This window comes from Talpa occidentalis, unplaced genomic scaffold (assembly GCF_014898055.3).
Source record: "Talpa occidentalis isolate TD23 unplaced genomic scaffold, MPIMG_talOcc4v2.1 talOcc4.14, whole genome shotgun sequence".
Lineage (NCBI taxonomy): Eukaryota > Metazoa > Chordata > Mammalia > Eulipotyphla > Talpidae > Talpa > Talpa occidentalis.
The window spans coordinates 48346766-48370530 of NW_023601433.1; the positions used below are offsets into that span (position 1 = coordinate 48346766).

Consider the following 23765-nt stretch of genomic DNA (forward strand, 5'->3'; position numbering starts at 1 on the left):
GGAATAAGAAAGGGGATTTTAAAATAAGGATAGTCATTATGGCCTCAGGGGAAATGGTGGACTGTTTGGTAGTCTTCTAAAATTTTATTTTATTTATATTGATTCCCAAGGATAGCTTTAATAAGAGATGTGGTTGTCAAAATCTTTTTTCAGGAATTATATGCTCTGTTTGATGGACAAAGAAGTTTCTCTCTGACCACCCTCACGATTTGGGTCAATATGTCACGGAGGAATATTTTTATGTTAGCAACAAAACCTACCTCCTTAGACTTTATAATATTGAGAATGTTTGCTGTAGCCAGTCACAGTTTAATCAGTATGATCCCATTCAATATCTGTATGAAAGGCCAAAAATTGCCCCAGAAACCCATTAAAAATTGGTACTTGGTGGATAGTCCTTCCAACTCATGATCAAGGCTGCAACTAAGTCAAGATTAGTCTGAAAAATGAAATAAAATATGTCCCTGCTATAGAAGCTAGAGACATTATTTTAAGAAAAATTCAGAGCCAAAATATGTTATTTTTCTTCAGCTTGACCTGACAACAGTGATGCCCCACTATGTTCTGATGAGAAACAGGAAGGACGATGCAGGCACCCAGTTTAGGGTACAGACTGTTTCCATAGGCAGGGTATCCAGAAAGGCAGAATGCTTCTGGGAGCACAACAGCATATGATCAGGGAAACACGAAGAACAACAGCCATGTTTTCCTTAAAATTTTAATTTAGTGAATTCACAAAGATGCTTTAAGAAATATGTACTCCTTTCTCAGCTAAACAGGAATTCCAATTTACCCCATACTTAAGGGGCATCTGTTTCTTTGTGTTTTGTGGCTTTTTGGTCATCCCCCGCCATTCCTCTAATAGCATTTTATTTTATTATCAATTTTATTACTAAGAGCTGACAATGTGTGTAAATGTGCATAGAACACAGTCTCCATATCCACCTCAAACCTTCATGGTCAAAAATTTATATATATGCATGTGTGTATAATATATGTTTATATTATACATATATTTATATATGTATATATATAATGCAGCAAGTAATTATATATAAAATAGAGGTAAATATATGTCTATGCATTTGTATGTATGTGCATATGTTTACATACTGAGAAAATTTCAAATATCACATGTGCAAAGGAGCCAGTTTGAGAGTAAGCTGCTCATGGTGTGTCCAGTGCAGAACTTCATGCATTCTAGGTCTCAGATATTAATGACAATACACCCACTTGAATTTTTTAAACTATTTATATAACAGTAGAATTGTTCAGTTTCACAAGTAATAAGGTCATGAGAAATTACCTAATTCAATGTCTGTCTTTTAGAGATGTAAATACTGACAGCCCATCAGGATAAAGCCACTTGTTCAGAATTGTATTATCTGTGGTCAACCTAGGATGGGCTCCCAGTGCAGTGCTCTGAAGTTAAATTGTTCTTTCTATTAAATGCTCTCATAGGTGAGACCCTCTCTAGCATTGTTTCTGTCTTCCATTTCTGCATGTATTTTAAACAATATTTTTTAAGATGTATTTATTTAGGCATACAAGAACTGGGGTACAGGCCAGAGGTGTGGGAGGTGATAGGATTCACCAGAGACAGAGTAGGGAGCGAAATAGTCGGACTAACTGAAATTCACTGCTGAGGGGATCAGCAGGCAGGACAGGAGAGGTCTGCCGGGCCATGTAGGTCAGCTCCCTTGTGCAGCAGAGACTGTGGATAGCTTCCCAGTGCTGTACTTAACCCCTTAAGCCACCAGGGATGGACGGAGGCCCTTAAAAATTGTTTAGAAGGGTAACATTTTGTTCAAAAATAAGCTGAAAAAAAATATGTGTGGGTCTGTTCCACATATATCTCAATGCAGCAAGTAATTCTTTCATTCCATGAGGTTTAACATATCTTGAGAAAACATACCACATAAGATTTGGAGAAGACATACTCTTTCAAGCCTTTCCTTACATGATATGATTGCTGTTTATTACAGACTTCAAACCTGGAGTCCACCCAATCATCTCATCTTAAAAACTTACATTTGTTGAAACACACTATTTTAGAAGTGATTGTTAGGCCATGTCTTCCTGGTAATCTCCCCAGAGTAAATATTTCTTCATTTCTCCTTCAAACAAAGCTTAACATTTCAGACCCCAATGGTATATTCTGATATGTATAAGTTCATTAGTCATTATCCTTATAAGAATATCCTGAAATCTCACAATCCTGTGGGTTAAGCATTGTGTTCTTGAAATAATACTTTTCTTTAAAGGTTTCCCTTTCTTTAAAGGAGATGAGAATAAAAATAATGGATATTCAATGAAAAGGAGATGACATTAAAAATTAACTCCTTGGGCCTCTGCTGATGGCGCATGTGGTTGAGCGCTGGGGTGTGAAGCTATCCGCAGCCTCTGCAGTGCGGGTTCGATCCTGGCCAGCCAGCGAGGGTCCCACATGGCGCAGCAGAACTCTCCTGTCTCACCCGCTGCTCCCCTCAGCAGTGTATTTCATCAATCTGCCTGTTCTGTTCCCCTCTCTGTCTCTGGTGAATCCTCTCACCCTCCCGAGCATCTGGCCGGTACCCCAGTTCTTGTATAAATAAATAAATAAATCTTAAAAAAAAAATGAACTCCTTTACCTGTTTCATAGCTTTACTGACACTTGAAGTACTAGTCTCAAAGTTGGAAGTAAAAGCTTTGAATTCATGCTATTTGCCAAAGCTGGATATTCAGCTAAAATAACTAAAAACAAAGCAGTACAAAACAAACATAACCATTAATGTTGATTAAAATAAAAATGAAGGACCTAAAATGTCATACACTGAAAGTATTTTTTATACAGGTGAAAATAACTAATAACTGACCCGTTGAATAGTGGACACCTGTGATGCTGATGGCCCAGTCTTCCTTCCCCTTCACATAATTCAGGAACCCTCTTTTTTCTCTGGAAGATTGCCTCTGCATTCTGTTTATCACATGCCTTCATATCTGCAGGCAGGGTGGGCACGACCCCAGCCTGACTAATAAGAGTAACTAATCTCCCTTGACAACTGACTGGAACAGGAGCAGTGATGGGCACATAATCGAAGTGAAGTCAATCAAAATTTTATTAAAGATAATTGTGTGCTCTGGGGAAGAAACTGCTCTTTCCCCAAATTCTTTCTCTATGATACAACCCAGGCTCATGACCACTTTTGATACTGCCTGGAGAGTGCTTGTTGAGATTCATGCCAGCCCAGATGAAAACTCAGAAGACATCCCATTGATTGGCACAAGTTGAACCATTGGTTCCAATTGGCTGAAGCCAAGCCCACTCCTTGATTTCCCAGCTATAATCATTTAATCATTTTTTAAATTTAAGCTTTTCCAGATTATGTTTCTCAATATGCAACTAAAAACCTAATTACCACTCACTTGTCATTCCTATAATTCATAAGATGCTGCCTCTTATAAGTGACACAAAATTTGCTACTTGTATCTACATAATAAAAGATATTCACTTGACATAATTAAGACTAATATCAACTACACAGATATCAGATTTGAAATAAGACAGATAGCTATTTTAAAACCCAAAGCAGACATTTGCAAACCAAGGTCCAAAAATTCTTAAAAGATAGGAGTTTGCTTTGGCAAACCACGTTAAGTTTGAGTGTGTTTGAGTAAATTTGAGTATGAGTTAAATTCAAGTGTATTTGACTAGATCCAGTCTATGCCTCAACATCACTTTAAAGTCTGTGAAATATCAAAGGAGTTTAAAAGTTCAGAACTATAGTGGAAAAATGTACCTTTGCATCCCTAGAGACTGGAGACAGTAATAATACAGTGTGAATTTAAGAAATCATTTAACCTCATAAAATATAAATTAAAATATATAAATGAAATTAATATAAATTAATTTCAAAAGTAAAAAGCAATTATGTTAATATTGAAGTTTTTTCTTGTAAAATTTTACTTCTATATTTTTAAATATAGAAACCAAAATTAAAAACCATCAATTTTGTATATTTTATTCCATTTCAGAATATTACACAACCTAGCAAAATTTGAACTTAATGTTCCTCCATTTCTGGCATGAGAAGAAGAAGCAATACCCATAGAAGCTGATGTACCCAAGTACGCTTTGAACTCTGAGTACAAATAAAAGTTAGAAAATTCTGATGTTTTTTTTTTTTGCCATACATATCAAAATTCAAACATATATTTTGTTTTGTCACCTGTCACTTAACATTTACTTTTTCTCAAGTTCTGCATTTCCATTATTTCCAGTTTCTATAACTAAAACTTACACTGAAAGAAATTGAGATGAGGAAGTACAGGAGTAACTCTTACCAAATATTTTTTCTTCCCCATCTGCATTGCTATTTGTTGTCCCTGCCATAGTGTATATGGCACTCAAACAAAAGACAACTGTGACTACACAAGTAACCTATTGCTCTAACAGGCTGAAGACTTTTAAAATATCAAAGTTCCAAAAAGCCTGCCTTCTTCTGTATAACTTCCTCATGTCATATAAGCTTTTGTGTAACATTAGGGTGACTTCATTGGAGGTAGTAAATTTTTTTTCAAGATTTATTTATTTATACAAGAACTGGGGTACAGGTCAGAGGCGCAGGAGGGTGAGAGAATTCACCAGAGACAGCAGGGAGCAGAACAGGCAGACGGAACGAAGACACAGTTGAGGGGAACAGCGGGTGAGACAGGAGAGGTCTGCCACGTCATGTGGGTTTCTCCCTGGCCGGCTGGGAATCGAACCCGTGCTGCAGAAGCTGCCAACAGCTTCACAGCACTGTGCTCAACCCGCTGTGCCACCGGGGAGGCCCAGAGATAGTAAATTTTGTAGCTGAAAACCAACTAACAAGGATGAATTTCTCATCTCTTTCTTAGGAGCAAGTCACTTTGACAATCTGATGATGTTACATAATAAACTGAAGAAAGAAAGCTTTCTGGAAAATAATAATGTCCAATATGTCTGATTGGACTATCAAGGTAAGATACTATGTTACAATTGAAAACAAGCAAAAAAAAAAAAAAACAAACTCACACAAGGATCTGGGGAAATGTGTTCAATATTGTTGTTGATTCTTGACTTTACAAAACTGAAGAAATGTTTTGGTGTATTTCTTAAGAACTATCCAACTTAATAAGTCTGTGGATGTCTGGTATGAGTAAAAGTGAAAATTTTAAGTTCTCCTATGAAGGATATAGAGAACAAATAAATGAATGGATAGGTGGAGGAGACTTATTTTAAAGAATTGGAGTGACACCTTCCCATATATCAAGAAAAACATTTAATAATTTTTGTACATAACAGAAATATTCCCTCTTTTAAAATGCACATATTTTAAAGTCTGAGAGTGTAATGTTGCCACTCTTCCCCTTTTTATTGCCAGAATTGCTTTGGCTATTGAGGGTCTTTTATGGTTCCATATTAATTTCCATAATATTTATTCTATTTTTTTTTGAAGGATGCTATTGGAGCCTTGATAAGGTTTGCATTTAGCTATAGTAATTAAAACAGAATGGTATTGGAACAAAAACAGACAGAGAACAAAGGAATAAATTTAAGAGCCCCCAAATAAATCCTCATCTATATAGACAGTTAATTTATAGCAAAGGAGCCAAGAGTATATACTGGAGAAGGGTCTCTTCAACAAATGGTGTTGAAAACTGGACAGTCACATGTGGAAAAATGAAACTAGACCACCATATCATATTTTACACAAAAGAAAACTAAAAATGGATTAAAGGCAAGACAATAAGACCCAAATCTATTAAATACATTAAAGAAAAAAATGGGTAAAACACTCTGTGACATTTTCTTCAGTGATGTCTTTGTATACTAGTCTCCAACAAGATAAGCAAAAGCAAATGTAAGCAAATGGGATTTTATCAACATAAAAAGCTTCTGCACAGCAAAAGAAACTATAAGTAAAACTACACCCTGGATGGGTGAAACATTTCACATAATATGCCTGCCAGAGGACAGATATCCAAAATATATTAAAAAAAATTCACACAACTCAGCAAAAAGAAAACAATTAGCCCAATCAAAAAAGGACAGAAGAGCTAAATAGACACTTCTCCATAGAAAACACACATGAAAAAATGCTTATCATCATTATATCGTCAGGAAAATGCAAATCAAAATCAAAATGAGATCTCCTCACACCTGTGAGAATGGCCCACATCAAAAAGACCAGAAATGATAAGTATTGGCAAAGATAGGGAGAAAAAGGAATACTCTTGTTGGGAATGTTAAACTGGCCCTACTACTATGGAAAATAGTATGGAGATTTCTCAAAATATTAAAAATAGATCTACCACATGACACAGCAATTCCACTCCTAGGTGTTAACCCAAAGAATACAAAAACACTAATTTGAAGGGATACATGTACTCCTATGTTCATTGTAACTCTATTTACATTAGCTAAGTTATAGAAACAGCCTAAGTACCTACGGACAGAGGGGTGGATCAGAAAGATGTGGTTGGTGAGTGTGTGTATGTGTGTGTGTGTATATAATATCAGAAAGATGTTATTCATATATATATATATATACCACATATATATGTATATACACACACACACACACACATATATATATATATACAGTGGAATACTACTCAGTTGTAAAAAAGGATGAACTCCTGACATTTGTGATAACATGGATGGAACTGGAAAGGATAAGGCTAAACAAAAGAAGTCAAGAGGAGAAAGACAAATACTTGATGGTCTGATGTCTATGTGACATACAGAGGAACATAACAAAGTGTCAGTCAAAACCAAAGCAATAATATACCTTTAACATCTGACCGCAAAACTGAGACAACCAGAGGGAGAAAGTGTGAGGTAGGAGTCAGGGAAGGAAAGAGCCAATGGTACATGGTGGAACATTGTTGGGGCTCTGACGTGGGCAGGGTGTGAAAGTTATACATTTTTAGAGATTTGAACTTGTAAGCCCTAGAGCAGACATAAAGATGTAAACTTGTTTACCTAATAAACATAATTTGAGGGAAAATGCATTTATTTGGTATCTACTTTGAGTCACTAAAACTGAAATAGTACCTTTAATATTCTATTAACACTTAGGTAGATGTTAAGCAGACTTTTTAATTTCATGACAAACTGCTAATTTTTCCAGGAAAATGTGTCCTGGCCAACATTTTCAACCTATAAAGTTATCAAAATAAAATCTTCTCTAGTCAGCCTGGTCTTCTACTTCAATTTCACTGCTCTCTGAAGACTTTCAATACCTCTCCCCATACCTGTTATCATAGGAAATGGAAAAAAAAATGAAAGAAAGAAATTGCCTCCTTCCAGAACAACAAACCTACTTGCAATTATACCCATCAGTTCCTCTTTCTATACAGCTATGACAGAGGAGCTGTTCCTCTTCACATCTAAGTTAAATCTCTCTCTGTCCTTGGATTATTCTCTCTCTGCACCCTGATTATCTTTCTATACCTTATTTTCAACATGTCCCTCAATACTAGATTCTTCCTATGATCATAGACGAATGATCAGTGTTTCCACCATAAAACAAACAAAAAAGAGAAGATTGCCAACCTCCTTCCACACCTTTTCCTTCAGGAGCCATTGTCTGCCTCCTGCCCTTACACAGAAACTTTCAGAGAATTATCTTTACTCAGTGTTTCCTTGCTTTCCTTGCACTCCCCAGCGCACTCCATTATGATCTCTAGTCCTGTCTCTCTATTATGTTACTGAAATGACTCTTGTTGAAATCAACTCTCTGTAACCATGGCATCACTGTATCCAATTGCATTTCAGTCCTCATCCAACGAGAACTGTCAATGGTATTCAATTTCTTTGTCTAGCACTTACTTTTAGAAATCCCCCTCTACTTAACTTTTATGACAAAATACTCTCCTGGCTTTCCTCCTTCCTCTCCAGATGCTTAGTCTCAAGGACTTTTGTTGGCTCATCTTGACAATCTAGTCTTTGAATATTTCTCAATGTTCTATGTTGGCCTGCTTTCCCAATTCCCTCAACAATTTCATCCATTCTTTCCAGCTAGATTACCATATTTTTACAATTACTGTATTATTAGAGTATGATATACGACTACATATCAATGACTCACAAGCTTATATCTTCAATTCAAACTATTCCTCTATATTTCTCACTCATTTGAGTGTCTCAAGGAGGCTGAAATCTGAACCTAGACCAAATCAAATTCAGGATCTTCTTTCCATAGTAATCTTCTAGTGTCCTTTGCCTATGTGTCCCTTAACCAGTTAAGGGAGCGAGAATCTTAAGGGTCATCCTTGAAAGAGCCTCTCCTTCTGTGGCATATCCATATCATCACCTGCTCTGTTTATCATGCCTTCTAAATACATCAGGAATACATCCTATTGCAGTCTCCACTACTATGACCTTCTTCACACTCTTATTTAGATTTTGCAGTAGTTACTTTCTAACTGACCTATTCTTCCCTTGTTCCACTCATAATTTTCCACTTATTCCTGGTTCCACTCCATTCTCCATGTTGCAACCAGTCATCTAATAAAAACACAAAATAAAATTAAATTCCATTTGGCTAAATTCAACAATTCTTGTATTTTAAATCTTTAGTTATTATTTTTTAAATTAGATATACAATTTTTTTAATTTTAGTTCTCTATTTACAACTCTGATTAAATTTAAGAGATTACTCCTTCTTTATTTGATTGCTCAAATTGTATTTTTATAGCTAATCCTATTTAAAATGGTCCTTTTTAAATCTTGACTATTCTCTCTTGTGATTTTTTTTTCCTTTGGTTTGATGGATGTTCCTACTGGTTATTATTATTTTAATTGTCCTAATTAAAAATTTATTCAAAGAAGGCAAAATAAGCTAAGATTATTCTTTCAGACAAACGATTTGCTATTTTCAAATCTGGCCCTAACCTTTAACTCCAACAAATGTTTTATCCACTACAAATGATTCAAAATTTACTATTGTTTTTCTGCATCTTTTTATTACACATAGCATATTACAAACTTTGCACTGTCACTTTGTTCTTGAACTCTAGAATGTAGTCTTTTCTCCAGTATAGGAAAGATTTTTATTATTAAGATACCTTTTTAAATGTCAAAAATGAATGATAAAATATTAAAGATTTATTTTCTTCCTCTCTCTTCCAATCCAAGTTAAGGTAGTGATAATGATGTCCAAAATACATGTCTTTTTGAATGTTAGTCATTTAACAGAAATGCCTTTTTAAAACGTCTTAATTGAAATATAGTTGACATATAATGCTATAAGTTTCAGGTACAACATGTTGATTTGATCCATTTATATATTATATGATTACTATTGTAGTGGTAATTAGCACCTCTATCATGTCACATAATTATCATTTCTTTCTAATGACTGGAATAACTAGACTTAGTTTCTTAGCAAGCTTGATGTTCATAATGCAATTGTGTTGATATTTGCCATACATTCTGTGCACTGGATGCATAGGAGTTATTTATTAGTTCTTGCAAGCGTGTACCCTTAAAGAATAGCTCGCCTATCCCCCTACCCAGAAGTGTTATTTTAATAGAATAATAATAAATAATAGTAAATTAAAGTTCAAATTTTTTTTTTTTAAAGATTTATTTATTATTTATTTATTTATTTATTTATTTATTTATACAAGCACTGGGTACAGTCAGAAGCGCGGGTGGGTGAGAGAATTCACCAGAGCCAGAGCAGGGAGCAGATCAGGCAGAAGGACCGAAGTACACTGCTGAGGGGAGCAGCGGGCGGCAGGAGGGGTCTGCGCGCCATGTGGGACCCTCAGGTGGCTGGGGAGCAGCCGGGGATCGAACCGGCGTCGCAGAGGCTGCGGGCAGCTTCGCAACCCAGCACTCAACCACTGCGCCACCTGGGGAGGCCCAAAGTTCAAATTTTTAATCTTTTTCCAGGTTCACTTTTTCCTCTTACATTTCAAATGTAGGTTAGCCACTACTGAAAAATTGTTGTTTCATTGCTTTTCTATGTGGGTTTTATATTTTAAAAATCTGAGTAGACTTTCTTCAGTGTTGAAATTCCACCCCAAATCTCCATATTGCAATCAACCTGGAATACTTTTAGTAGCTCCAATAAATGGCCTCCTGGGAAGCAATGGATCTCATCTTACTTCTGACAAATTTATGAGAGTTTGATGAAAGGAACCAAACATTTACCACCCAGTCTATTCTTAATTGTTGGTCACCATTCCAGCCAGGCTCAGGAGGGGAAAGCCCAGTGTCTTATTCCTGAAGCCGCCCTGCAGGCTGGGTAGTGTGTACCCACCCCACCCCCTCTGCATTCTGGAAGTGTAGTCCAAGGTCTTAAGTGTTGGGGGGCGGGGGGGGGGAGTTTCTATCAAGTCCAGGAATTTGTGATGTCAAGAAGAGTGATGTGTTCATGAGACCAAAATAAAATCAACCTAGACCAATGCCAAATTCTTTTTCTGTCACTCATTCTCATATAAAGGTCGTCTGTCTCCCATGGTGGGGCATTGCAGAAATCTAAAACTGACCCTTATCAACACTTAGTGGACTCCAACAGCAGAAGAAAGAGGTTGTTAGCAAGGACAGTTTCTCTTTACTAACCCAATAGCTAGCAATTATCAATCAGGGCGGTAGGGCTGTGTGTTGTGTGTGGAGACAAGGTCTAGAAAAGTCTCAGAGCTGCTAAGACCAGAGAAATCAGAGGCAGAACGTTTATATATCACCTCCCTCCGTCAACCCCACCCTCCCCAGCCACTGCACAATAATGCTTGCCTTTCGGGTTAAAGAAAGGCTGGCAAAAGTGCTCAGACTTGAGGAGTCCTGGCCCAGGAAAAACGGAAAGAAGCTGGAGGGGGGGCAAGAACAGAGGGGTAGTCCTTGTCTGAGTGCACGATCTGGTGGCTTTGTTAGCCTCCAGGCTGAGAAACGCACAGTCAGCAGGGAAAGGGGAAGAGAGATTGGCGGCAATATTCTTAAAAACAACATCGCTTAAGTCTCCAGCGTGTGCCCCCTCGCTCACCCCGCCGAGGCAGTCAGGTCAAAACCGACTCCCTGTAGCCAGCGCTGCAGCCCAGTTCCCACTAGCAAGAAGGCCGGTGTCCGTAACCACAAAACGCCCAGCTGCTTCACCAGCCTAGCTCCCCTTCTCTGTCAACCTGCCGGGTTCTACCAGGCGCCTCTCCCACGGAGGCGCGTACTGAGTTCGCCCGCGGTCACCCCAAATTGGATGATGTCGCTCGCCGGGCACAGCTGAGGAACTAAGACTGGCCAGGGGTCCTGCCTAGGGCAGAGTGGGAGGCGGCTACCATTGCACTTCGGAGCCAAACGTCAGAGCTTTACTCCTCAGAGCTAGTTCTCCCTGGTCCGTGCAGGGCACCGATGACGCCCCAGACGCACCTCTCCCAAGCCCGACCGCCCGCACGCTGGCCCCTGGTGCAAAGAGCTAGACTGCCTATCCCCTGCCACTGTCCTTTCCGGCCGACCCAGGCTTTGGACTCAGTTCCCACAATGCCACCTATTCACCCGCGCCTCCCAGGAGTCCGAGAAGCCAGAAGGAAGAAACTGGAGCCAGGGGAAGGTGCTTGGGAGCTGCGCAAGCTCGCCGCGTCTCCAGCTCAATGATGGGGGCTCCCCTGGAGCCAGAGCGCGAGAAGGAAAGCTTGACCCAAAGGAAGAACCCCGGGCGGTGCTCGGCTCCTCCCGTGCACCTCCGCGTGGTGTAGGGCCTGTCAGCCCCCCGAGGGGCGCCACCGCGCCAGCCTGGACATAGCGGAGAGTACTAGGTAGTGCCTGCGCGCCCTGGATGCCTTTCTCCAGTGCCGCCCCTACTTCTTAGCCCAACACCTTTGACCCTCTGATTCCTAAAGCTCCTTTGCCAGCCCTTTGTGTCAGGTAGGAATAAGGCTCGGTTTTCGGGATGAATACAAAAACGCCAATACCCAAGAGATATAGTGACCTTTTCACCTTCCCCGTGAACTCCTTCTCGGTCAAGGGCCCTGGATCGGTGACCAAAACTACTTGTTCCCTGAAATGTCCTTGCGATTCTTATCCGCGGAGGCTTTAAGTAGCAGTTATCGGAAAGCCCTTGGGGATGGACCTGGGGGGCGTCCAGCCTCCCGCAAGGACGTGCTGCTTGGGTGGGGAAGTGGGGGGCGGGCAGGAGCTGGAGAGCTGGCGTGACAATTGCCTGTGGCCAGGAGCCGGCTCGGTGAAGACCCTGCCAAGAGCACCCCTCCCCCTATTGTTCCTGCTCCCCTGGGATGTATAGAAACGGGGCCACTGGACCTCTGATTGCCAACTCCCAACCCTGAGCTCTGAAACGTGTAGCTGGGCGGGGTCGGGCAACGGTTACCCCCTAGCAGGAAGGCGCTTCACCTCTCAACTTCAGGCGTTTCCGCCGCCCCAGAGGCGAGGGCAACAATGGAGACCAGAGCGCGTGGCTGGCACACGGACGCGGTTGGCACCCAGCAGCGCGTCCTGCTGCGGGGCAGGGAGGCGGTGGGGAACTGCAGGCAACCCGTGGCCGCTCAAGTGGTTTGACTCGGTTTTACGCGCAGTTACAGTGCCGACCTTCAGCCCATCCAGTGCTGCGCGTCCCTCTCCAGCTCGACCCCCACTCCTTCCCCGCCCTCCACACACACACTTTCCCTCCAGTCCTGCCCCGGAGTTAACTGGGGCTCCCGCTGCTCCCCACCGCGCCGCGGGTCTCCCGCCGGCACTACTGGGGAGTGGCAGGGGGTTGGCCCGGGCTGCTCCAGGCGGCGGGCGGGCGCCAGCTGGGGATTTGCGTGGAGCAGCGGCCACCTCCCCGGCGCTCTGCACTCCTCGGCGGCTGGATCCTGGAGATCCTCTGCCAGTTGCCCGGCTCTCCCCTGGGTGCTGAGCTTGCGAGCCGAGGTAGGCTAGCGTGTCTCTGTCGCTGGCATCGACCTTGGTGGCCCCTTCCAAACAACACACCCACGCGCGCTGGGCGCAAAAACCCAGCGTCTTCCTTCCCCGGGGCCTCGGGTGGAGAAGGGCAGACGGACGGGGAGAGCAAGCCGAGAGAAACTTGTTCCTCCCCGTCTCCTGTCAGGCAATTACGGGAGAGCCAGCGGGGGGAGAGCGGAGGGCGGGCGCGAGGGAAGAGCTGCAGAAGGGGAGGAGAAGGACCAGGACGAGGAGGTGGGGGACGAGAGGAGGGTGCAGTTGGCGAAACTCCTCTGTCTCCCGCTCATCTTTTCATTGCTTGCTCCTCTCCTTCGAGCAGACACCCCGGATCTCCCCTGGGCGCCAGCTCCTCGGCTCCAACGGGTCCAGAAACAAGCCGGATTTTTTTTTTCCCTCTCTGGAAATTGGCTTTGGTGTGTGTTTCCTTATCTCCCTCTTCCCCCGCCCAGCCGCCCCCCCACCCCCGCCCCGGCACTGCCTCCACCCGCCCCCCTCCTTTTTGAGACATGGCCCGGGCAGTGGCTCCTGGAAGAGGAACAAGTGTGGGAAAAGAGAGAGGAAACCGGAGCTAAATGACAGGATGCAGGCGACTTGAGACACAAAAAGAGAAGCGTTCCTCTCGGATCAAGGCATTGCCTCTCCGCTTTCCTTTCCCCAAGACCGCCCGAGGATTTTGCACGCTCTACGCTGAGTTGAGGCTCTTCGGATTGTTTAGATTCCGCACCCCACCCCCCTTTGCTGTGTTTCCCCCCTTGCGGTCTCGGTCTCCCACGTCTGCCTGGGGAACCCGCGCAAGCAGAATGGAGAGGGGACTGCCGCTCCTCTGCGCCACGCTCGCCCTCGCCCTAGCCCCGGCCGGCGCTTTTCGCAACGGTAAGTGACAGGCGGAGGCGCGTGTGCCCGCGCGGCGCTAGGACACCCCGGCGCTAGGGCACCCCGGCGCTAGGACACCCCGGCGCTAGGGCACCCCGGCGCTAGGGCACCCCGGCGCTAGGACACCCCGGCGCTAGGGCACCCCGGCGCTAGGGTACCCCGCGCTAGCGCACCCCTGCGCTCCCCGCGCCCGACCGGGGTTTTGCTTCCCGCTCAGCTCACGGGAGACTGGAGCCACCGGGATGAGCGGGGAATAGTCACCTCCCGGCAGAAAGAAACTTTTAGGCAGGCGTAGAAATACAGAAATAAGATCAGTAGGTTTAGGGCAGGAAGGTTTCAAATCTTCAGCCTCCCTCCTGAAGTTGGTGGTTTGTCTGTGGGTTTTTCCTACCGCTGTAGGAGCTGCCTACCTCCCCAGATCAGCACACCAATTATCTTAATAATGTTTCCTCCCAAAGGCAATTAGATGAGACTCCCTTTCAAAAATCTGATGGCTGTTGAAAGTTAATGAACACTTTACCACCTCCTGGTTCCCTTGCAGCTCCCCTAAACCGCTTCTGCTGGTGGGTGCTTGCAAGAGATAGTAGTTTGTCGGTTGAAGGAACTCCCTCCTCCGCCTTTGTAAATCATCCCTAATCCGGTCTGGAGTATGAATGAAGGTTGTATAGTGTCAATGAAGGAATCTGATATATACAGAGTAAATCACCAGGATATCTGAAAATCCCTAACCTAGTTGCAGCTTTCACTTAGCTTTTAAAACCACTCACAGTTAAGTAAATGAAGGGCTGCTGGGTTATAAACAGTATCCTGTAACCTAAATAGTGTGTTTTAAAATGTGATCTGTTTGTAGGCATGTTTGACTTATACTGTAAAGTCGGTGAAGGCAAGGGTATGAAATTATCTTTACAGTAAGTCTCGAGCAATTATTAACTAATTATCAAATATTTACTTTCGTCTGGTTTAGATTTCAATCAAAGTAATTAGAAGAAAAGAACATCCACTATTACTGTGGTATATTGTTTTAATAAGAGACCACAAGTGGAGAGGTTCATACCAAGAAGAATTTAAATCATGTCTTTATGATGGAAGTTAATCTCCCTAATTTGCTTTTTGGAGGTTTTGTGATTGAAGCAATAGATTTCCTCCAACAGCGACCAAGCGGTGTTCGAAAAGATATGCTTGGAAGCAAAGCACACATGCTCACAATTGTGAATGTGGGGTTCAGTTTATTAATGAACCTGAGTTGGTGGCATCTCTCAAACATATGGCAGGTAATGAAATAACATTCTCTTCCAACTGAAAGAGCTCAAGTGGTGAGACTTTAGCAATATCGTAATCTAGCCCCTACCCTCACAACTCCTAAGATTAAATCTGTAGTGGAGGTGTTTACAGGATAGATATGAAATCTAATGCGAAGAGCTTTCAGACTTTAGATTCTGAACTCTGTGTGTGTGTTTCAACTTTTTTGACAGAAATGTGACGAATGCTCAGAACCTTAGCTTCAGCCTTTGAGTCTGGCTGGTTAAAGCCATGTTGCTATGCTTGAAATGACCAAAGCAAGTACATGCCCCTGTAACTCAGCAGACCTTTTAAAGCCATGTCCACCTCCTCTGAGTACCAGTGTTTGCTAAATTAATTCATTAACCTTATTTAGGGCTAATGGTCCAGAGTCATTAGAAATTGCTCTTTCTTAATCAACTGTTAGAGAGATTTAACAGAGCCAGAGAGTCCAGCAGTCCACATTATCTTATTACACTGTCACTTTCTCAGAAGTCACAGATTAAAGAGCTCTGGTGTGGTACCAAGTCCACCTAAATGTCTTCTAAAGTGACTCTGTCGAGTGACTAGAAGCAGTACTGTTTTATTTCACTCCTGTAACAGATGCCAGACACTGCCATGCTGTTTGTACAGAGCCAGAGGAGACTTAATGAGAGGGGGGTCACTTTGCAAGTTTTCTGCACATTTAAAATAATGGAAGAACCTCAGCAGAATCACATAACTGAGTCCCCTATTATCATTAGTTGAGATTCTGAACTCCAGTTGCAACATTTCTTCTTGGCAAACCTTAAGGTTTTAAAAGCCAAGGCAAAGGAAACCAGTACAAGACTATTCCCAAGTCTTCAAAAACAATCAGAAACCTCTAGCAATTGAGAAAAACAATGTAATTTATATTGTCTTCTTTTAATTTATGGGAAATGATTTCTGTAATGCATGTAGCTTTATGCATTTTTGATGTGCACTTCATCTTTCATTTCCATTTGACCTGGTTTTCCTGTAATAAAATTCTGTAGATTTATAAATTCATGCTGAGAGCAAAGAATGCCATTCTCCTTCCACGGGGAATCTATTAGATGCAATATTAAAATCTATATATACCATTACTGAAATTTTGTGATTGATAGGCTTATATATTTCACTCTTTCATACCTGTTCCTTTTACATAGTTTATGTACCAAATTTTTATTGCTTAAAATTAAGCATCAATAAATGTGGCAGCATTTCAGGCTGAGGTTCTCCAGTATGAAATTCATCATAAAAAGTGACAATGAAAATCTACACTGAACAATAAAGCAGCCCAGAGAGTGGTTTATTTGGCTCTCAATAAATCACTTCAGCATTTGGATTTTTTGAAATAAAGGTTCAAAACAAGTTAGCTCACCTTTTCCCAGAAGGTGAGAATATGACTTACCACATGTGATGCCCAGACCTCAGTGTGGTAGGATTTTTTCAACATGTAGGTAATTAGAATTAATGTTGTGTGGCTGTTTATTTTTCTTTCTGCCCCATTGCTTTGATCTGGTCTCCAAGCCTGAATAACTTTACTTAGAGCAGTAGAGCAGAATATTTTCTGCTTCCCCAAATATATTTTATTCTCTTTGGGTCTGGATCTCAAGAGCGGAGATAACTCAACATCACTTAGATTTATGGGCAGATAAAACAACAACAAAAAAGGCTTGGCTTTAATCCAGGCGAAGTCTTGGGAGACACTCCCCACTGATCAATGACATAGACCAGGCTTATCATCAAAAAGTGACACATGGGATCTAATAGCATCTTTTAGTCACCTTCCACTTAGAACTTGCTTCTTAATGTGATTACACTTCTTGGGGGATAATTAAGTCTAGGAGAAGCTCCCCGGGGATCATGTTAACAGCAATAGAGAGGATTTAATGTTTTTAATGCTAGAAGACCTTTTTCATGGAATGGAAGTTTGTGGGGAGTAGGAGTGGAATCCTGACATCCTTAGTCCACTGTCCTCCTGAGCCAAACTTCCTGGCATCAAAAAGTGTTCCTAGGTGATGTGTTGCTTTCAGCACCATCTGAAAGTTCTGTGGACACATCTTGGAGATTCCCTTAAAAGGTTATAGAACATTTAATAACCAGTAATTTAAAAATAACAAGAGAATTGGGGAAAGATGTAAAATGATGTTTGTTTGTTTTTTCAGATAAATGTGGCGATACCATAAAAATTGAAAGCCCAGGGTACCTAACATCCCCTGGATATCCTGATTCTTATCACCCAAGTGAAAAATGTGAATGGCTGATTCAAGCTCCCGAACCATACCAGAGAATTATGATCAACTTCAACCCTCACTTCGATTTGGAGGACAGAGATTGCAAGTAAGTGACAAGGTATTTGAACAGGGCACCACAGCACCATCTAGTGGTCATGGATGTCTAAGAGGGGGAAACCTGTGAGTAAAATGTAGGCTATAAATGGATCCAGGAGGGATTCTAATCTAGGCCAGATCATATGTCAGTGGTATGGAAATTAAATTATGTTAAGTGATTTCTGAGTTCCCCAAACTAGGAATTTCAATGTGTAATCTTTTTCCTGTTAACACTTTTGATTTGGGAACTCTTGTTGAGAGAGAGAGACAGAGAGAGTGTGTGTGTTTCTGGAAAGGGGAAGAAATAAAAAACAAAACTTGCAATTTTATTAAATATACTGGGTCACTCACATATCACATGAACAGGTGAAGTTGGATACCTTGTGTGATTTGAAACTGTATCTTACTGAGTTTGACATGACAAGAACAAGTTGTCTTTGAATAAAGATAAGGTATAGAGGATAAGTTGGATGATGGGGTTTTATATTAGATTGATTTTTTTCAAGTCTCATGGTAAATGCTTGGAAATATTTATTAATTCGCAATGAATACAGTGGGACTCAAATATATACCTGTGTTTCATCCATTTGTTTTAGTCTTGCATCTCATTCTATTGTTAGTTTCTAAGCACCAATTTATGCCAGAGTTCATTATTATGAAAACATTCTCACTGTAAAGCTACTCTAAATTATATCTTCTCACTTTATATGAAAGAACTGGCATGTAAGTTTTGCTTTCCACAGTATGGATAGTATATTTTAATATTGTAGACAGCAATGCACTCAGACCCAGGTGTTTCTTCTCTCTGGACATCCAGTTTCTGTGTTGTCCACATCAAGCCATTCTGTAGCAGCGAACATGGTGTGTTCTCCAAACACTTAAGCCCGAAGATAGATTCCTAATGAAGTTTAGATATAAATAGTTTTAGCAAAGGAGAATAATCTATTTAAATCTCAATTCTAAAGTGCTTCTCACTTTAGACCGATTTGTTTTCTCAAGCTTTAAAAAAGGTCAATTTGATATAACCATATACATTGTATAGAGGTTACTACATTCACTGGATATAAACATTATTATGCAGGCACATTCATTATTAAAAATATGCTATTTACAAATGCATAATCCTTTTAGGGAAGACAGAACAACATGAAAGTGTTCCCATTTGTAGGAAGTTTTTAACAACCTGTTGAGTTGGTGGGGCGAACTAGTTTTTCGTGGTCAGAGAAGTAAGGTTAATTCAACATTCTGGTGACTAGAGAATTAGGATAAAAATCAAGTATACTGTTGGCCAGTTTCCAAATAATCAGCATATACTACAGCACAATAAAATTATAGCAATTCCAATTTACTCTTTGTTCTCTGATTTAGAAGGGCTGTTGGCTTTATATTGACATTTTAATCTTGTGTCTTTCTCCATTTTATTCTCTATGGAGGATTTTGTTTTTTTTTTTCCCATGTCAATCACATAGACAACCTAGACAACCTGGGGATTTTCTCTATTTTATTTTACTTTTCTTTTGCTTTATTTTATTTAGTTTTCATTTTTATTTTTGACAATATTTAAACTAAAAAGACATTTTTAAGAAACTCTAGTAATACATAATCATGTAATAACAATATTTGAAAAATAAGGTGCTATTAGATTTCAATAATTTCATGTTTATAATTCCTGATCTGAAAATCATGGCTATCTGTGTATCATATCATAGTTAAATAATTCAGTATAGACAATCATTATTTACAGCAGTTAAGTTGATAAATATTTAGTGGCTGGATCTTGGGTGAGACTGGGTCAAGTCTTGATTTGTAATATTCACCACTCTCTGTAGTAGTGAATATTCACCACTCCATAGTCAATTTTTTCAAAGTACCTTTCTGATGTCATTGCACAGACCTGCAAATATGTACAACTGGTTCTTATGAATTGGTACAAGCTGCCACTTCACACAGCTGGAAAAGAAGTGTAAAAAGGGGAAGCCAGTTGCAAGAGTTACTGTATGTAAAGTGCCTACAAAAATGTCTGGCACACAGTAAATCTTAAATAATTATTTGTTGTATCATGATATGAGGTGGAGTATGGTGGGGTTGAGGAACACCTTTTTGGTGGTTTTCTTTTTTAAAGATAACTTTAAAAAGAATAATTATAATTTATAGAAAAGGTAATTTTAGTGATATCAATATTATATTCAAGAGACTGAGATGGTCAAAAAGATTATCTCTGTAATTGTAATGGTGACCTTTTTTTAATTCTATAGAATAAGGTGGTTCCTTAATTTTAGCAACCCAGGGTTTGTTCTCTGTGAAGTTGTCATCTTCTGGCCAATTTTGAAGGGTGGGTATATATAGCTTGATGAGGTCGAGGAGATTTTGGCTCTGGAAACATATCTTTGTGCTATGGTTTGAAGTGTTGCTACCTGGTTGTTTTTATAAATTTCAAAAAGCAATTTTGGAAAAGAAAAAGAAAATTTCAAAAAGATATAAGAAGAACGACTTAAGGCATTGTAGCCACTCTGTTTCACCTTGAGCCACATGATCTCTGCTCATTGTTAAAGGTTGTAGTTGAGAGTCTATGCATGTGGAACAATTTGTACCTCCTTTTGTAAAGACTGTGAGGAGAATCCATAGCTTTAACACCATAGAGGGGTAGAATATCCCAGAAAAATGGGAAACACCAGAAACTCTTGGAAGGAAAAACAAATTCATAGACTTTAAAAGTGTACATTGGATGTACAAAAACAGGTTTATGGTTTGGGTTGTTTCGTTGTTATTAGTAATTTATATTAGGTAACTCCCAAAATTGTATTTGACATGATACAAAGCTAGGTAGGGTAAACCATATTCAGAGACATTTTAAAAGCTGGTAAGCTTTTAGATACCATTCTGTTAAGAACAAGCTCTTTGCCTTATTTGAGATATATAATATCTTGTTCTTGTCACTACTTTATGTCTAATAGCAGTACACGATGTCTTTGGTTACTGGTAAGATAAAATGAGGTCGTGAATATGAAAGCCTTTTGAAAGGTTAAAAGCTCCCCTCAAAATATGTTATCACCATTATGATGATATTTTTAACAACTTAGTGATTGTTAGAACATTAGGAAATAAGAAGCTAAGCATAAGTCAAATTAGATGTTTTCATCCAGCAATGGGATGCACCCTGCCTTTTTTTTTAAATGTCAGTATTTGTACAGTAAATTCTTACTCACTGTTGTCAGTCAGTTGTTAGGAACTAGTACTTTCAGTGAAACTACATATAACCAAAACAGGTGCTTCAGTAAAATTGTTGCATTCCTTATCTATGGGGATTGTTTTTTTCTCATCGATATTATAATGAATCCAAGTTGAACAAAATGATATTATTTGAGTACCTGTTGCATAGTCAACTTACACCATGTGAAAACTCAAGAAATCAATTCATTAGCACATTTGCTTTTAGAGAAACATCCTTGAGATCCAAGTAAACAATTAATTTGCAGGGTGTAAGGATGGATAAGTAGTTAAATAGTCCAATTGTGATATGAAAAATATTTTAATTTAAATTTTATTGTTTTATTTACAATTAAATAAAAACATTAATTTCATAATTTTAGCCACAGAATTAAATGCATATAAACCAACAATGTTCATATAAATGGCACCAGGAGTGACCTTCCGAGTTATTAAGTAAACTAAGAATCTAGCCTTACAAAAAGTTTTTACAGTGAATATCACAGGGGGTAAGGGGAGAAGAGATACTTCCTTAGAGAAAATAATTTTGCAAGTTGTGCTTGATAGTTTTAAGATGAAATCACCTATGTTTATGCCACCACTGAATCAGGTTTTATTATATATCAGCATCAAAACCACAATATTATAGCTCCCTCAGTTCTTTTATTGAACAAGGTGTGGTGTGGATCAAACAGTCAATGAAGTAGGAGAGCGTTTGTCTGCAGAGCTAACGAACTTCTGGTTAGATAACTGTCTGGATTTATTGTTATGTTGATATGAGAAGCAACTAGAGAATGTTTTAAGGTGTTAAGGGAATGGAAAGAATGTGATTTTTCTATAAATCCTCCATCTTTGTGAAATGTCAAAGCATAGTCAAAGACAGAAAAGAAAGAAAAACACAACCTGCTGAGTGTTTCTCAGAAAGTAGTGTTCATTCTACCTCATAAATGGCTTTCAGGACTTACATTGAGCTGGTTAGATCTTAACTCCACTGTAGTTTTCTTCGGTGGTAAGGCAGACATCTTGAATCTCATAAAACTTTATATCTGCATAATAAACAAGAATGTCATTGATACAGTAGTTAGAATTTATGAAACTTTTCCAGTTTCCCAGCAATGCGAACTATCAGCTTGATAATTTATAATGGCTTGTGACAAATACTGCTGAGCCAAGAGGTGTGTGGTTACATTCAGATCAGATGTCATCATCTGGGGAGCAATAAAAATTTCACAGACATTGGGGTAAAAACATTAAGAAAATGAATGTGAAGTTCCAGAAAAAGAGTCTAAAAAGATGGTAGCATTGGGGGACAAAGCCCTTACTGACAGGTTCCTGCCTTCAGCGCCTCATTTGTTAGTGCTGTCTCATAATTTTACCAAGATACATGGTTAACAGCATAGATGTTTTTCTGTCTAAAATTTAGATCTGTTATCTCATTTGTATAACCAAAAATAGTTGTCTTTTTCCTAATTCTGTGCAAAGAAAGATTTTACTCATAACTTCATATGAAGTTTAATTGCAGTAAAGTTATGATTAGATAGAGATGATAATCAGATTTGGGGATTTTGTGGAGACCAATCATATTGTTTGATTAAAGTTCATTTTTAAATTATGTAAATTATTACAGACTTTGAAATACTGCTCATTTCATTTATTTTCATAGAAGATAAACTCACTGAATGAAAATTAATCTGCCCTTAGTTTCTCAAATCTGATTATTCCTGCAAATGTAATTATGCAATGGTCACTTAGTTGTTTATTGCCAATTTGGGGAATGTAAGTTCCGTTTTTGATTTCCATGTATATAATTTTCTGTTTTTAATCTTTCCTTATTTACTTTGTTCACCATGTATGTTTGCATTAATTTTGATTTTTTGAACATTGCGTTTTTCAGTTTTCTGTATTCAATGCAAATTGCTTACTCTCCTCCCAGTCATGTGGTTTAAATCAAAACAAAGTCCTTCCTTTGTGGAAAAAAAAGTGGGCATTTTTAAGTTAAAATATAACTGCATTTTCTGTATGAAATATAGAAGTATATGCACTTTTAATTAAAGTGGATCTAGAAAAATACATGAAGTCAGTGTAAAGTTTGATAAAATTTTACAAGCTGAGCACATCCATACAATCAATCCAGAACTAACCATTTCTAGCTTCCTAGGAAGCAGCTCCCTCCAACTCATGTTCTTTTTCCGTCACAAACCTTTGGCTTCATGGGCAATTGTTATCCTGACTTGTATAATTACCTTTTTATAAATTTTAAAATCAGACAAAATTAAACTTTAATCTTAAAAGTCTGTGTGTACTACCTTTAATATTGTATACTCTTTGGAATAGAGTTAGAAAGTGCATCTTGTTTCATTTATAATAAAAAAACAAGAGTCCTACAGAAACATTCTCTAATTTTTTTCAGTGGCTAGCTACAATAGAAATATCTTTTTTTGATACATATGCTATGATAATGTTAAACACAAAATTTATCTGGAGCCTGCTTTATATACAAAGCAAATTAGAAAAATCTTCCATTGCTTTGTTTTTTCCTCATCTCTTTATTACTGGCTTTGATCACAAATTACTTCCCAATATGGGAAGTGACTTCCCACCACCAACTCAATTCAATTAAAAAACTATTGAGAGGATAAGAATGAACCCTTCTCAGAACAACTGCTGGCCAATGTTGTTGCTACCACCTGCAGCATCCTTGGTTACTATTCAGGCAGATAATTATCTATTTTCTTCCTTTTGATTTGTTCCCCATTAGCACTGATTTAATTTAAACAGAACCCCATGTGTTTAATAAAATTAATTTTCTTTATTATTTCTTACTATAAGCAATCACATTTGATCAAACTGAATCTCGAGTATTATAGGGTTCTTGTGTGTTAGGCATTTTTACAATATAAAAGAAGCAACCTTTATGCAAAGCTAAAAGAGAAGGTTAGTTTCAGTCTTATCAAATTGAATCAACATGTGCATGGCATTTCAAACCAGATTTCACTTTGGGGAGCAGGCACTTAAAAATTGATCCAAGTGAAACATATGCCTTCAGCCGGCACGCATATTATCAACTCCTTTCTTTTCAGCGTAAAACTTGATACTCGCATGCATGCTGACATACTTCGGCCAACACACACACAAACACATATGTGCATGTGCATGTGTGTGCTTGT

General features: G+C 39.4%; 1 protein-coding gene across 4 annotated transcripts in view; it reads left to right on the top strand.

Annotated features, from left to right (window-relative positions):
- The first annotated feature begins 13147 nt into the window (after positions 1 to 13147).
- The window catches only part of NRP1 (neuropilin 1), a 137316-nt gene continuing 126698 nt past the window's right edge, over positions 13148 to 23765 (top strand). For 2 of the 4 annotated variants that reach the window (XM_054695024.1, XM_054695025.1), the window contains exons 1-2: positions 13371 to 13780; positions 17227 to 17401. In XM_054695024.1, coding sequence (XP_054550999.1) covers positions 13480 to 13780; positions 17227 to 17401 — 476 coding nt within the window. In that variant the 5' untranslated portion in view covers positions 13371 to 13479. Of the gene's footprint in view, positions 13781 to 17226; positions 17402 to 23765 lie in introns of all 4 variants that reach the window. The other 2 variants (XM_037510463.2, XM_037510462.2) reach the window with 2 other exon arrangements.